Source organism: Heterocephalus glaber, unplaced genomic scaffold (assembly GCF_053883595.1).
Source record: "Heterocephalus glaber isolate CG9 unplaced genomic scaffold, H.glaber_assembly_v1.0 deba00001606, whole genome shotgun sequence".
Lineage (NCBI taxonomy): Eukaryota > Metazoa > Chordata > Mammalia > Rodentia > Bathyergidae > Heterocephalus > Heterocephalus glaber.
Genome location: NW_028258377.1, coordinates 32,147,183 through 32,161,568, shown reverse-complemented (window position 1 = coordinate 32,161,568; position 14,386 = coordinate 32,147,183). Strand labels below are relative to the sequence as shown.

Below are 14,386 nucleotides of genomic sequence, written 5' to 3'. Positions count from 1 at the left end.
TAGGACTGGAAGACCCATTTGACCCCGCTATTCCACTGCTGGAGATCTTTCCCAAATAATTAAAAGAATCATACCATATTGATATATGTGAACCCATGTTCATAGCAGCACAGTTTGTGATAGTTAAAACTTGGAAGCAGCCCAAATGCCCATCAAATGGAGACTGGATAAAGAAAATGTGGGGGTTTTTTTATAAAATGGAGTACTACTCAGCTATAAAAAATGAGAAATTAGAGACATTTATAGCTAAGTGGATGCACATTGAGGCCATACTCTTAAGTGAAATAAATAGGACACACATGTATAAATACCGAATAGTTTCTGTAGTGTGAGAAACTGAAAGTGTAAATAAGGACTAAAATGTATAATAGGTCATGTGAAATAGGAAGAAAAGGGGCAAAGGGGAAGGAAGTGGGAGGGCTAAGGGAAAGGATAGAAGGGAATGGGATTAATATGAGAAAATCGAAAAATAGGAACAAAATCTTTGTAAATACGGAGGACTGGAGGGGTTGAAGGGAGGGCTGGGCAAGGGTGCAAAATAAGAACCAAGAGAGGTTATGTAAAGGTGCAAATTTCCGATGATGAATGTCATTATATTGTATACCTAAAATGTACCAATGATTAGAATGAATAATCGATAATGCAAAATAGGAAGAAAAGGTCCAAAGGGGTAGGGGTAGTGGGGAGGGCAGGGGAAAGGAAAGACCGGAAAGGAAAAATGCTGAGAAATTTAAAAAATGGAAATAAAGTCTTTGTAAATAGGGAAGGGTGGAGGGCATGAAGGGAGGTCTAGGAATGGGGAAAAAATAAGAACCAGGATGCATTATGTAAAGGTACAATTCCCAATGAGAAATGTGATTTTGTTGTATACCTACAATGTACCAATAAAAGAATTTAACAGAAAAAAAATGTTAGTGAAATGGATTGATCTGTGGCAGTTGAAAGAAGGCTCCTGTGACACCACATCACAGGTGGGTATACCATGCTCAAGAAAGATTACTGGCATGGAACTATTACCTCCTAAACAATTTGAGGTAAAAATTGCTAGTACTGCTTCTCCCTGTGTCCCAGAAACTCAGTAGCTCAAGCCCCATTTATATCCCTATAGTTCTTTGGGCTGAATTATTGATTAAATATCTATACTACCTCCTTTCCCCTCATTTTTCCGTGTTCAGATTATCACATCACTCATGCTTCATGGCTTGCCTTTTGGAAACTCTTGGACAGTTACTTTCAGCCCTCATTTAATTATTTCTTTTGTTGATAACTCTCCCTCTCTGTTGACTCTTAATTTGATCTGAGCATTTGATTATTCAACAAATATTTATTGAAAACCTAATGGATGCCAGGAACACCCTGGGCCCAAGACAAGCTGGCAGTCCTCTGGCAACATTGACATGTCCACATGATGTCTCAAGGGAAGCCTTGAGACAGAGCAGCTTGACTTAGCAAATTGTAGAGAGACCAGTATGCTCCCAAATTTGGGCATAGAGCAGAGTGCCTGAACTACAATGCTATGGTGGACAAACTGGACAATTTCCCAGCTGATCTGAGTCCATAGCTCACAGTGTATTTTCCTTATTCCCCACTGGGGGGAAAATACTCAAAACAATAAAAACCCATTCATCTACATAATTAAAAATGGTGCCCCAAGGAAAACCAGAAATAACCATAGAACAGTACTGTTTCTAAATAACTTAGGCTTTCCAAAGGGTCAACCCAGAGCCAGTTTAAAGGATCTCATAAAAAATAACAGTGATAATAATAGAAGCATCAAATACTTGCTGAAGAAAAATTTAACCCTATAAATAGGACACATATGTGTAAATATCAAATAGTATCTTTAGTGTGAGAAACTGAAAGTGTAAATAAGGATGAAAATGATTAAAACGAATAATTGATAATTTGAAACAGGAAAAGGTCCAAAAGGTGGAGGGGTGGCGGGAGAGGAAAGGGAAGATAGGAAAGGAAAAATTATGAGAAAGAAAAAAAAATGGAAACAAAGTCTATGTAAATAGGGAAGGGCACATAGGTAATGGGGAAAAAGTAACTAAGATCCATCATGTTCAGGTACAAGCACCCAATGATAAATGTAAATGTATTGTATACCTAAAATGTACCAGTTAATATATAAATTTTAAAAAAAGAAAAATTTAACACTTTGGAACTGATTGGAAAGACAAGTCTGAGTTTATGTCAATTTTTTTCTCAATTTTTTGTTTCCGTGTAAGGGAGAATTTCCTAGTGTGATCACACCAAATGTGGAATTACTCATCTGTGATATATCACAATTCTTCCAAGGTCTCTTTCTGAAATTCTGGATCTTAGAATTTGGCAGCCTTCATATAATTTTCAAAACACTTAAAAAAATATATACAATAGTTCTATGTTTGTAAAGCAGTTATGAAGGTAGTATAGAGTGTTCCCATGTATCCCAGACTTTCCTTTTAACACCTAATATTAGTAATTATATTTTACCACATTTAATGAAGTGATAATGATATATTACTAATATTATTAGCTGAAGCACAACCTTTTTCAGATTACTTTAGTTTTTATTTAACATCCTTTGTCTAAGGACCCCATTCCAGATACCTGTAGGAATTTAGTCCTGTTATCTCCTTGGTCTCCACTTGGCTGTTTATAGTGTCTCAGATTTTCTTTGGTTTTGATGACCATAACATTTGTGAGCAGTGCTGGTTAGTTACTTGATAAAATAGCCTTTAACTCAGATTTCTCCTTACGATTTGATAGGTTCTGGTTTCTGAAGAAGTACACAGAGGTAAGGTGCCTTTTTATTTCAGCATGTCAAGGACATCTGCTTCCAATATAATTTATCAGTGTTCATGTTTGTTGACCTTGTCCACCTGGCTAAGGTAGTGTTTGTCATATTTCTCAGCTGTGAAGCTATTCTCATATCTCTTTTTCTATACTGTTCTATTTTTAAATGAGACCCTGCAGTGACTACCTTAAGGAATGAAGAGTTATCTATGTACATTATCTGGAATTCTTCCCCACAGAATATTTAGCTATTCTTCCCTGTTTATGTAGCTATTCGTTTATTTATATTTGTATGGACTCTTCTTGGACATGCCCCCATCACTGTTGGGTTTGGGATTTTATCTGTTTGCTGAGGGCATTTTTTCTGACATTATAGATGTTCCAAGAACATGTTGTATATTTCTTGCTCCAATAGTAGGTCAGCCATTTCTCTAAGGAGCCCTCTTGAGGCAGTTTTGTGTGTTTCCTTAATAATTTTGAAGCAATTTTGTAGCCCGTGTGCAGGCATTTTACACACATTTCTTTTGCTTTGATCACCATTATGTATAGCCTTGAACTTCATAGAAACAGCAATGATGTACTCAAGGCCATGTAGTTACCAATGAAGTGGAGCTGGGACCCTGGCCCAATCTGCCTGACTCCTGAGCTTGCACTCTGCATCCCAGCCCACGAGGCCAGCCTTCATTGGAACCTACCTGAGTGTGAGGTAGAAATAAAGTTGTTGTGGGCTTGTGTTAGGACCAAAGGACAAAAGCCAGTGCAGATCTCCTCGACAAGACTGCCTTTAGGATTCCAGCCATGCCAACTCCTTCGCCCTCTGAACTTCCCTCACACCGAGAGTTCAAAGCCTTCCTGTGTGTAGAAGTTGTTTGTGCACAATCTTGTGTTTTCTATTTATCTCAATTCCCAGAGCAGATTGTTAGCTCCTCCAAGGGCAATGAAAATATGCTACAAAAAAAAAAAAAAAGAAAGAAAATATGCTATAGTGTGGGATTATCAAGATAAGAAACTTCTGGCCGCTATGTCATGTCAAAACACCCTGGAGATATGGGTGTGATGAAATGCAAATAGTAAAATCTGTGCCTTTCATACCAGGAGAGCATAAATATTGATTGAAATATTGTCACATGGTTGCGGTCGTTATTTTGCATTAACTCAGTCTCCTGTTGAGCTATATGCTTCCTAAAGATAAAGGTTGTTTATGCTTGCCATTCTCCAGATCCCAGAACAAAATCTGACTTGTTCCACATCTGACATTAATGTACGGAGAATGCTTAAGAGAAGCTCTTGGGTCCTGGACTGGTCACTCCCTGCTCTAGATATACACAGTTTTAACCAGCTTTTCTCTTAAGAAGGCAATTGTATGAGATTCATCTAGAGGTACATAAAAGAATACCTGTGAGGAATCATAGGGCCTGCTTCCTTCAAAATCCCCACTGAAAGAGACAGAAATGGGGGAGAAGTAAATTCAGAGGGTCATAAAGGAAAAACAGATAATAGACAAGAAATATCATTAAAAATATTTAAGGTTATAAGTGGGTACATGACAGGTAGTTGACCTGGTAAAACCAGAATCCACAATCTTTCAATGAGGGAAGCAAAAGAGAAATGAGAAAATCCAGAGCCCTGGCAGTGCTCAGGAATTGAGGCCCTTGTAGGTCTTAAGTCCAGGGTGTGGAATGAGTCGAACCAAGTAAAATTATGAATATTGACTTCACCAAAGTTACATGAAGTATATACCATTGGAGAAATCAAATGGGTGACTTCTAAAGTTGGTAAAGCTGGAGGTGGCACAGAAGCATATTTCAGGCTCAGGAAGAGAATCACCTGAAGAATCACCTAGACCAGTTGAAAACTCTTGCAATGGTGAGAGGTGTGAATTGCTGCTCTTCATTACAAGGCTTGTAGCATTTGACATTTACACATTCTGATTTGATATAAGAATAAATAATACATTTTCCAAAAAATCAGATAAAATAATTTTTAAATGTCAGTATGCTGGAGCATTTAGTGTTCAAATAGCCACATGCACGTAGTAGCCCTGGAGGACACAGTGGAATAAATACTGTTCATTTCAGTGACTCCAGGTCATCAGGAAAAGGTTTGAGGCCCTTCTGTTTATTCTGCTTTAAAGAAACACTGATATTTATGATTCATTTCCATCAAAATATTTGTATGCTGAGAATTCCAGCACCAAATGTACTTTAGTTATTTGAGAGGAGTGTGGACATGGACTCTCCTTCTCCCTCCACCAGGGAGGATGGTGAGTCCTCTGCTTTCTGTATCTCCCATGCACTGGCCCTTCGTCCAGAAGAATTGCAGGTTGATTGGCTGCACACTGACTTGAGTGACCTGCATCCTCAGGTGAGGATCTGCCAGGTGACTTTCCTCCAGCAGATCTGAGCCCCGGGCAGCTACCTGCAAAGCCCTTGTTCTCCAAGACTTCCCTGAGCTCAGAGAGTCACAGTGGTGGGTGGGAGAGAGTGCTGGGAAGTAAGAAGAGGATGCCACGGCAGAAGGTAGCCTCTCTTCAGACATAAGAGTATTTCCCTTGTTCTCAGACAGAAGAGGCTTTCAAGGATGCTTCGCTTGGCTGGTATTTTTCTAGTTTCGTCTTAGTAGGTTTTCCTGCTTTAGCCTTCCTGTCTTAGTAGGAAAAGTCAGAGAGCAAACTAAAAAATCACAGAGACCCAGCCACCCTATGAAGCTCTTCACATGGTAGCTGGGTTGACCTTTCTTCTTAGTAATCTTTGTGTTATATGTGTACCTGAGGATATAGCAACCTGTCCCACATGAGAGTGAGGTTCATTGCTTAAACCTTGATGTAGCAAAGATTCTGTTTTGCAGGGTGTTAGCATACTAGAACAATTATTGTTAAACTATAATATTTTTGACGTAATGAAACAATAAATGGTTTTATTACAATTTCTCACTGTAAATGTTGGGCAAAGCTGTTAGGAGATTTTTAGATGACAGTTATTTGAATACTAGTAAGGACCAGCAGGTAGTATTTGAAGGGACCAGGATTTGAAAGACAATGGTGAGCTACTGACATATAGGAAGAGACCCTTTGAAAGATGGAAACAGAGACTGTTGGAAATGTAAGGAACCCCTGTTTGACTCTACAGATAGGTTGGAAAAATCTGAATCATTTCTCTACATCTCAACTTCTCCCCTTCTTTTCCTTCTTCCCCACCTCTTTCTTCCCCCTTTTCTCCTCTATTCCTTTTGTATCATTCACTGCTTCCTTTTTCCCCTCCTTTCCTTGCCCTAAAATTACTAAGGACTTAATGCGTGCCAGACAATGGACCATATGTCTTTTCATAATTACATGTGAAATTTAAAAATTTTAGTAATAAACACATCTCAAGAATTTAAGAATTTAATATTTGCACCAAAAAGTAAAGAAATAGAGACTTGAGATGCTTCAGTAACCTGTTCAGAGTCACATAGCTTGCAAGCGGTAGAGGTGGGAGTGGAAATTCGCTGACCTCCAGATCTCCTGTGGCTTCCCTGGCACACAGTGAGCCTTCCTTCCCTGGAGTGGTGAGCTCCATATCGATGTTGGTGTTGATGCTAAGAAATGCAAAGAATCAAGCACACAGCAGTGAGCTCAGTTGCCCAAGGCTTCCCAAGAGTCAATGCTAGGGGGATTTGTCCAGTTTTCTGATTCCAAGCCAGTCTTCTCTGCAGTGCAAGGTTGCTGAATATATGAAGTATGTGAACTTCTAGAAACATACAGTCACCTGTCCTGATTCCAAGTTCTGAATTCGAACTTCCTTTGAATGGCTTTGAAGTTTTAAATAGAGTTGCTGAGGACTCTGAAACAATGACAAACTGTTTTAGGCTAATGTTTGTTTCCTTGTGTTTGGAACAAAAATATGACGTTATTATATTAAAGGCACTTCTTTCCCAATCCAATTTCAAAAATGAAGGAAGAAGCACCTTTTTTTTCAAGGGGGGGATTTCATTGTAAACTGTGGGGGTTATACTGAATCAGTCATTACCTGATACCTCAGAAGTCACTCCCTTTCCCCATTGTAGGACAGTAGCTCACACTCAAGGTTCTCTGATGACTCGGGGCTTGGATGGCTTATAGGCATTGGCCATCCACTTGAGCAGTTAACCTCAGATGAGGAAGACTGAGGCTCCAGACTGTTAGTGTATGGTAGCTGCCATTCCATTTCCTCTCCGCCACTATGAAAGTCGTATGCAGGTGCTAGGCTGGGCTCCCTAATCCAGGCCTTAGCTTCGCCAGTTTTAAAAGAAGAAAGATGGCCGGATATTTAGCTCAGTGGCACCACACTTTCCTGGTAAGTGCAAGATTCTGAGTTCGATCCCCAGTACCAAAAAAAAAAAACTTAAAAGGAGAAAGATATTGGAAACCCAGCCCATCCTTGCCTTCTTCATGACCTTTGTCTTTCAGTTCAACTTGGTAAAATCATACACACATATATTCTTCACTAGGGTCTGCACAAATGTTTATTCCTCCTCTGGAATGTCTCTAAGCATGTTGTAGCTGCCTAATTGCTCCTCATATTCACTGCCTAACATAGTTGTCCCTGGTAGAAAGTAAGATATTGAAGGTAAAGATTGAGTTTTGCTTCTCTTGTTAGGACAGTGTCTGAGTTTATTTGGACAGACTTAGCATACAGATGTTGAACTGAATGTTCAGACAGGTATATACCATGTGGTGACAGGTTTGCAAAGACAGAAGTCACTGCCAGATTCTGTTTTTCTAATAAGGACTGCGTGATGGTGGCAGATTTTGGTGAAAAGGAGAACTTCTAAAGCAGAGGTTAGCAAGTAATGGCCTTTGGGCTGTAACTAGCCCTTGCATACTGCCAGCAAAGTAAGAATTATTTTTAAATGATTGTGATGGGAAGGATAAAAGAAAGGAAGCCTAATACATCATGACACATTGAGATTATGTAAGATTTAAAATAAAAGGTTAGATGATGCAGAATTCTAATATCACTCTTCATAAAGATAACTTTTTCTTGGAATGCGAGGCTATCCTCATTCTGTGTGCTGTCCGGACTGTTTTGCACAACACAGCAGAGCTGAGTAGTTACAGCAGAGACTTCTATAACTGAAATATCTGCCCTGAGTCCCTCTGCAGAGAAAGAGTGCAAGCCCTGTTCTGAGTCGTGTTCAGGAGTGTCCAGCTCGCCTTTGCTGGAGAGGGGAGTAGATGGTGGCAGAGGGTGCCTGGAAGCAAAGAAACCCATGAACAAAAATAAATAAAAGGAAGAAAAGAAGGCAGAGGTTTATGGATCTGCTGGGTTTCAGATGCCTGTGCTACAACCATGTCCAACGAGCATTCCCACAAGTGACTCCATGACTATAGGTGTTTCACTCCAGCTTTCTGCCCTCCTCTACGGACCCTACATGGTTCTGCTGGAGAAACTATAAACCAGACAGCTAGCTCATGTCTTCACAAAGCCCTAAAGGGTTCAGTGTTCCAGTTGTTGCTGGCTCAACGGTAATAATGTGTTTCGTGTGTTTTCCAGAGAAACCTACAGTGTGTGTGTGTGTGTGTGTGTGTGTGTGTGTGTGTGTGTACGTGTGTACGCCTGTTTTGGAGGATCTATTTGGGGTACATGCCCACTAATTTTCACATGTGTGGACATCATTAAACATTTGGGGTTTTCAACTCAAGATGAATCCATTGGAACTTGGCTAAAACCAGTTCTGTCACTTGCTGATTTAGAGTTGCAGTTCTTTTAGTTTAGAAATTGCCCTTTTCATGTGTTTCTACTATGTTCTTATTACAGGGTAATGCCCTATACTTCAAATCTGCCAGAAATGTGACAGTGAACATTCTCAATGATCAGACTAAAGTGCTAACTCAGCTGATAACAGGTAAGAAAAAAAAGAACCTAGGAAAGCCTGGTTCATATTAGGAACTCAGAAAATGTAGACTTGAAGGTCAAAGGAAACACTTTGAAAAGAAGGTTTGTTAACATGTTTACTCTGTTGAGAAAGAAAATAGAGCTTATAGTTCATGATGGTAAAGGATACACCTATTTGTAGATCCAGTGATACCTGCTTAGGAGAAAAAAACCATTTTCATAGATCATGGCCCCGAAATTCAAGCCAACTGCTTCACCTAGTTCTCAAGCAAAGAAAGCTCTCTGCTCCAATGCTGAAAGAAACTCTGGGTGTGTTCAGTTGATTCAGGGAGCTGAGTATGTGCAAAGCCACACACTGTTCTTTAGGGGTTCTAGAGGGATTTTTAACGATAATTTGAATCCATGCTCTATTTGCTATATGTGCTTGCTCACTTTGGACCCAACGTATTTGCAAGATGCAAATGTATCCATGAAATACATTTGCATGGTTCTTTTTAAATAGAAGATCTGCTTCTAACAGCTGTGAAAGGTACCCACTGGGTTTTAAGCTGCAAGCTCCAAAACTTTAAACCAGGATTGGTTACTCTTGATAACAATTCCAGTGGGCCTCGTGGCCATGGTGCTGTGTTACGTAGTGTGATCAGTGTCGTGCTATACACAGGCACTGTGCAGCCCACCGTGGGGGGGGTTGTATGTGCGAATGGCATGGTTACACCTGCAGATGGAGCCATTTGTTTGGCTTCAGGGCTAAGTGAGAAGTATCCAGATGGGACTTTGAGAAGCCACTTGCCCAAAACCCTGAACATGACTGTGACTAAAATTTCTGGAGCCTCACGAATCAGCAAGCCACAGGGAAACAGACGCTTTTGTGCCCAGAGTCCTTTCTGCTGGGTATAGAGCCGCACTCCCCAGGACAACCACATATGGTGGTCTAGAGATTCCCAGCCACTGGGTGACTTGGACCATCCACCAGGCGAGAGGAACCGCTGCACAGCAGAGCCTGTAATGTACAGACATGCTCTTCCAGCGCACAACTGGATTGTTGGCTGTGCTTATGTAACATCTGGCTTGCATTCACCACGCTAAATAATTAAATAAACAGCTTCAGTAAGCAGTGATTTAGACGGCATGTGTGAAAATTGCCTCCAGGAGAGAAATAAATCCAACCTCCAGCTCCCAGATTCTTCCGTTCAAAGCAACGCATTTAGCCTGTTGATCAGTTGCCATTTATTTGCAGAAGGAGATTTGGTTTACTTGAGAGATTTTTGTTTTGATAAAGCTGGAAATGGCCAAATGACCTATTATGTCACAAGACAGTCTTTCCATTCCTCCCTCTACCTCTGTCCTCATCCTTCCCCTCTCTCCTTGTTCCCCTCTCCCTGACCCCCCTTTCCCCCCATCCTCTTTCCCTCCTTCTCATTTCCATTTCTTGCTTTCTATTCCTTCTTTATCCATCCTTTTTCTTCCCCTCTCTCCTCCATCCCACCCTGTTTTTCTCACCCTTCCTTTCCTTTCTCTCCTCTGACTTCCCATTCTCACCTCTATCCTTTCTTCTCTCTCTTTTCTCCAACCTTCATCCTTCAATATTCTTTGACTTTTTGTTTCCCATTATAAAATTGGGCTCTCATGGGAGCTTAAAGACACCTATCCTTAACTTTCAAGGTGAGTAATACAAAATACAAGTCGAGTAATACAAAAATGAGATGGATAAAAAGCCATTCTAATCCTAAGAGGAGCCTTTGAAGGTGATTTCTAGAGAGGATAATAGATGTATTCACAATATGATTGCTAACACAAACACACGCACAGAGGCATACCACCCTAAAGATCTCCATCAGAGTTCTTTTACATCACATTCACTGTATGTGTACAGTGCAAAGCAACACGCAGTTTTGGCAGACAATACTTTACAACTCCCATCTCACTGGGTGGTGCACTTATCACAAAGCAAATCACTCTTGTCTTATAAGCAATGAGGTCTACTAAGGAAATCCTTTGGATCCAAGGATTCTTCCATTTACCTAAAAAGCATCTCCAGAGCCCCTTAGAAATGCTAATGTTAGATGTTCAGATGATCTTTTGTGCATGAAACAATGCTTCCAATGACTCTGAGTTCCCATTTTGCCCATGATTCTGGATGACCTGCAGTAGTGCTATCTTATTGTATCAGGAGTGACAGCAAACACCAAATGAATCCTCCAGCCTAGGAGGGGTGTGGCAGGGATACCTTCTACAGCACCATCTGGACTGGAGATGGGGCCACTCCCTTGGAGGAAATCGGGCTGGGTGACCACAGTTCCCAGATTCCAGGCCGTGGCTTGATGTGGATGCTGCTGATGCTTCACAATGGGCTCCAATTCTCCTCCCTGTTTAGGAGATTAATTAAAAATGTACTTCCCACATAGACTATCATACACAGAGGGTATTAACTGTGGATTAGTCTCACATTATAGTGATTTTTTTCCACCCCAGAGAGGAACAACGGGCTCACCAAGGGACCTCCAGAGCAGGCTCCAGCTTCATTTACATTTCCCTCTAGAGTCATTTTTGAAGCTTCCAGCCCAGTCCAGGGAAGTTTGGCGGCCCTGGGTGAAATCCACAAAGGGCAAGCTGTCTGCACCACTGAACCAACAGCTGCTCTGTGGGGTTTTGGCTAAAACTAACAATTACTGAACTTTAGCAATGCAAGTGGTTTTGGCCTTTGGTAAATTCTATTTTGTCTTCTGTGAAGCCCTGAAAAGCAAGATGACTTAATTGTACTTTGTACTCTCTGATTGCTGTGGTTTCTACAGTATGCTTTCCAGTAAGTGTCACCAACCATTCAGGAATCCAGAGTAATCAGTCCATACCTGGGAATGGGTCAGTATCTGACGATCCTACCCAGGCCAACGGAGGCAAAGTCTAAGTCTTTGTGTTCCTCTGTCTTTCCCCTACTTTGCCACATGATTGGATCTCAAATGTGCAGAATGTACCGACACTATGCGCACTCTCAGGTCATTCGTTTATTTGTTCATTCATCATTAATACTGTACTTCATTATGTCCTCATCCCTTATCTCTCTTTCAAAAAGGTACTGTCTTTAAAGTATTCACAAGTGATAAAGATTTTACTTGGAGTTTTGACGCAATCATGAAGACAACTACATCTTGCTCCTCACAGAAATCCCTAATGCAGTCGTGGTGAACCTGTGGCACGTGTGCTGCAGCAGGCTGTTTGTATCATTGAAAGCTCTAAAAGGTTCGCCATCCCTGAATCCAAATCCCTCATCACACATCTCCATTTTTCACAGTCTCCCTCTGGTCCTTGTCTCTGATTTTCTACTTTCCCTCATCCTCAAAAAGCTCACCAACTTCTGGCTGCTGTATGCACGTAGAGTCGACTCCTCTTTACCTTCCTAGATAAATAGACATCACATAGCTTCTGGGAAACAGTTCTGAGTGCTGGGTTCCAGACTCAGATGTGCTCTTAGCTCAGCAGTGACCTTGAAAGAGGCCACAACCTGGCTCTTGCTCATTCTCCTCACCTATAGTGCTTGGAAATTCCGTGCAGTCTTTGCTGTTCGAGCCTCTGGCTCATTGAGGAGCCTTTCCACTGTCCTTTTTTGGGTCAGAAGGCTAGTGTTGGATGTACTAGCAAGAGATGGGGTCGGCCAGATGGATACAATTACGTTAACGGCAAAAGTGTGCTAAGAAGCACTCACATTAATAACTCAATGAGTTGTGACCACTGAAGTAGAAACAAACTGACGATGGGTAATGGCAGTGACACTGATAACCACAAGAGCAGCACTTTTCCACCCACAGGGTTCTTTCTACAAATTCAATACCGTTTGATCCTCTCAACCTTTCTATGAGGTACGTAGAGGAGTAGATGGTATTTCAGTTTTATAAGTGGAAAAAGTGGAAGCTCAGAAAAATCAAATGATTTGCTCAAAGTCACATTACCAAAAAGTGAGAGCTGGAACATAATTTATGTCTTTTTGATTCCTAAACCAGTACAGTGGTATTAACAAAGACGAAAACCATGCCAGGGGCTGACCTGGAACTATCAGCCACATGTGTCAGAGTTCTCCTACCTAAGTGTAAAGAGTTTTACAGAACATCACCAGACAGGGCCACTCATTGGCCATAATAGATCCAGCCAGTGAAACAGAACACACACACACACACACACACACACACACACCCCTACCCCTACTCAACTGTGAACTCAGGCTAAAAAACATTACCTATACCACAAAAAAACACCAAATATCTCCTAGCCTATGGAATGTAAGTGATTGTTATTTCCTTAAACTTTGCCAGTTCGGTTTTGTCCTGGCCTTTTCTACTTGTAGGTAAGATTAATTTAGATACCCAAGCACAAAATTACTCTCATTTTCTGAAAGTATTTCATCTTCATTTTGCTTCCTTAAAACTTTCCTACAAATATCCATAGGATGAGCTCAAACCCTACAGTGAGTCCTTTTTCTTGTTTGTTTTTGTTTTGTTTTGTTTTTGCGGTACCAGGGATTGAACTCAGGACCTTGTGCTTTCTAGGCAGGTGTGATGCCACTGAGCTAAATCCCCACCTCAACAGTAAGTCCTTTCAATAGCTTCTTACTGAGAGGCTCCGTGCTTGCCCATGGTGTGTCTTTGTCCCCTGACGCTGAGGATAAAGCCAGCCTGCTCACCTGCACATGCAATCCTGGTGGACTCTGGCTGGTAGGCCTTGAGGCCCTTTTCATTACAACTTAGTATTTAGTAATATTCTCTTGAAAAAAATTCCTGAAACAAAACCAATATGGTATATCCGAATTTCTTATATAATTTGGGGAAAATATAAGATGTTGGCCTCTATCAAGTTTAACTGTAAGAATTTCTCAATCAAAATAAAAAAATGTTCTTGATCAGAGCTAGGTTAACTGAGGATAATTACACCCATGGGTTATTCTGATATATTTCTGTAGACCAAATTTTGAAAGTCACATGAAATACCAGCTCGGACAGACTGAAATGAATCCTCCATTTAGAAATTTTCTAACACACGAACCTGTTTTACTTTTTATGTAGTATCTAAAACTTTGTGTGATTTTTTTGAATCACTTATTAATGAATTGTTAAATTTATATCAGTCTCCATCAGAATATAGATGTGATGGGATCAGAGGCCTTGCCTTCCTTCTGTACCACTCTAGACAACCCACCTGCAGGAACAGCAGCTCTCATCACATGATAAACTAAATTAATTTTTTTATTGAGAGAATTTCTAGCATAAAAGATTTGACAACATCTAAGGCAATTAATTCCAGTATATTATAGCCATTTCTGCCGGGAAATAGACTTATCTTGGTGTCGAATGCAGCCAGTGGGTCAATAGTACAGGAGGAAACAGATTGCAGCAGGAATCAGAGGAGCCCTGACAGGGAGGGCTGCTAAGGACAGGCAGTTGCCCGAAGGAATGGTGAGCCTCATGGGCCTGGGAGCATTCAACCAAAACTCTACCCCTGTTTGACATTAATTTGATGGTTAGCAGAGGGGCATTTCATTCAGCCGTTACTTTGGAAGGAGAACATGATGGTCTTTAAAATCATAGCCTGAGAGCATATGATTAAAAATAATTGACGGAATATGACTCAAGTGAAGTGCCTGATTTGCACGGTTGGCTTCTGAAAACCAATCCACTTGACATTAAAGTCCAACCCAATCTTGTCAGACGTATATGTTCTATGAAAAGCTTTTTGTAGTCAAATGCAATGAGACTAATGCATTT

General features: G+C 40.8%; 1 protein-coding gene across 6 annotated transcripts in view; it reads left to right on the top strand.

The window, feature by feature from the left end:
* Sgcd (sarcoglycan delta) overlaps positions 1-14,386 on the top strand; it is a 959,917-nt gene that overhangs the window by 784,596 nt on the left and 160,935 nt on the right. For all 6 annotated transcript variants that reach the window (XM_004836500.3, XM_021240731.2, XM_087194525.1 and 3 more), the window contains one exon: positions 8,559-8,646. In XM_004836500.3, the coding sequence (XP_004836557.1) occupies positions 8,559-8,646 (88 nt within the window). The remainder of the gene's footprint in view (positions 1-8,558; positions 8,647-14,386) is intronic.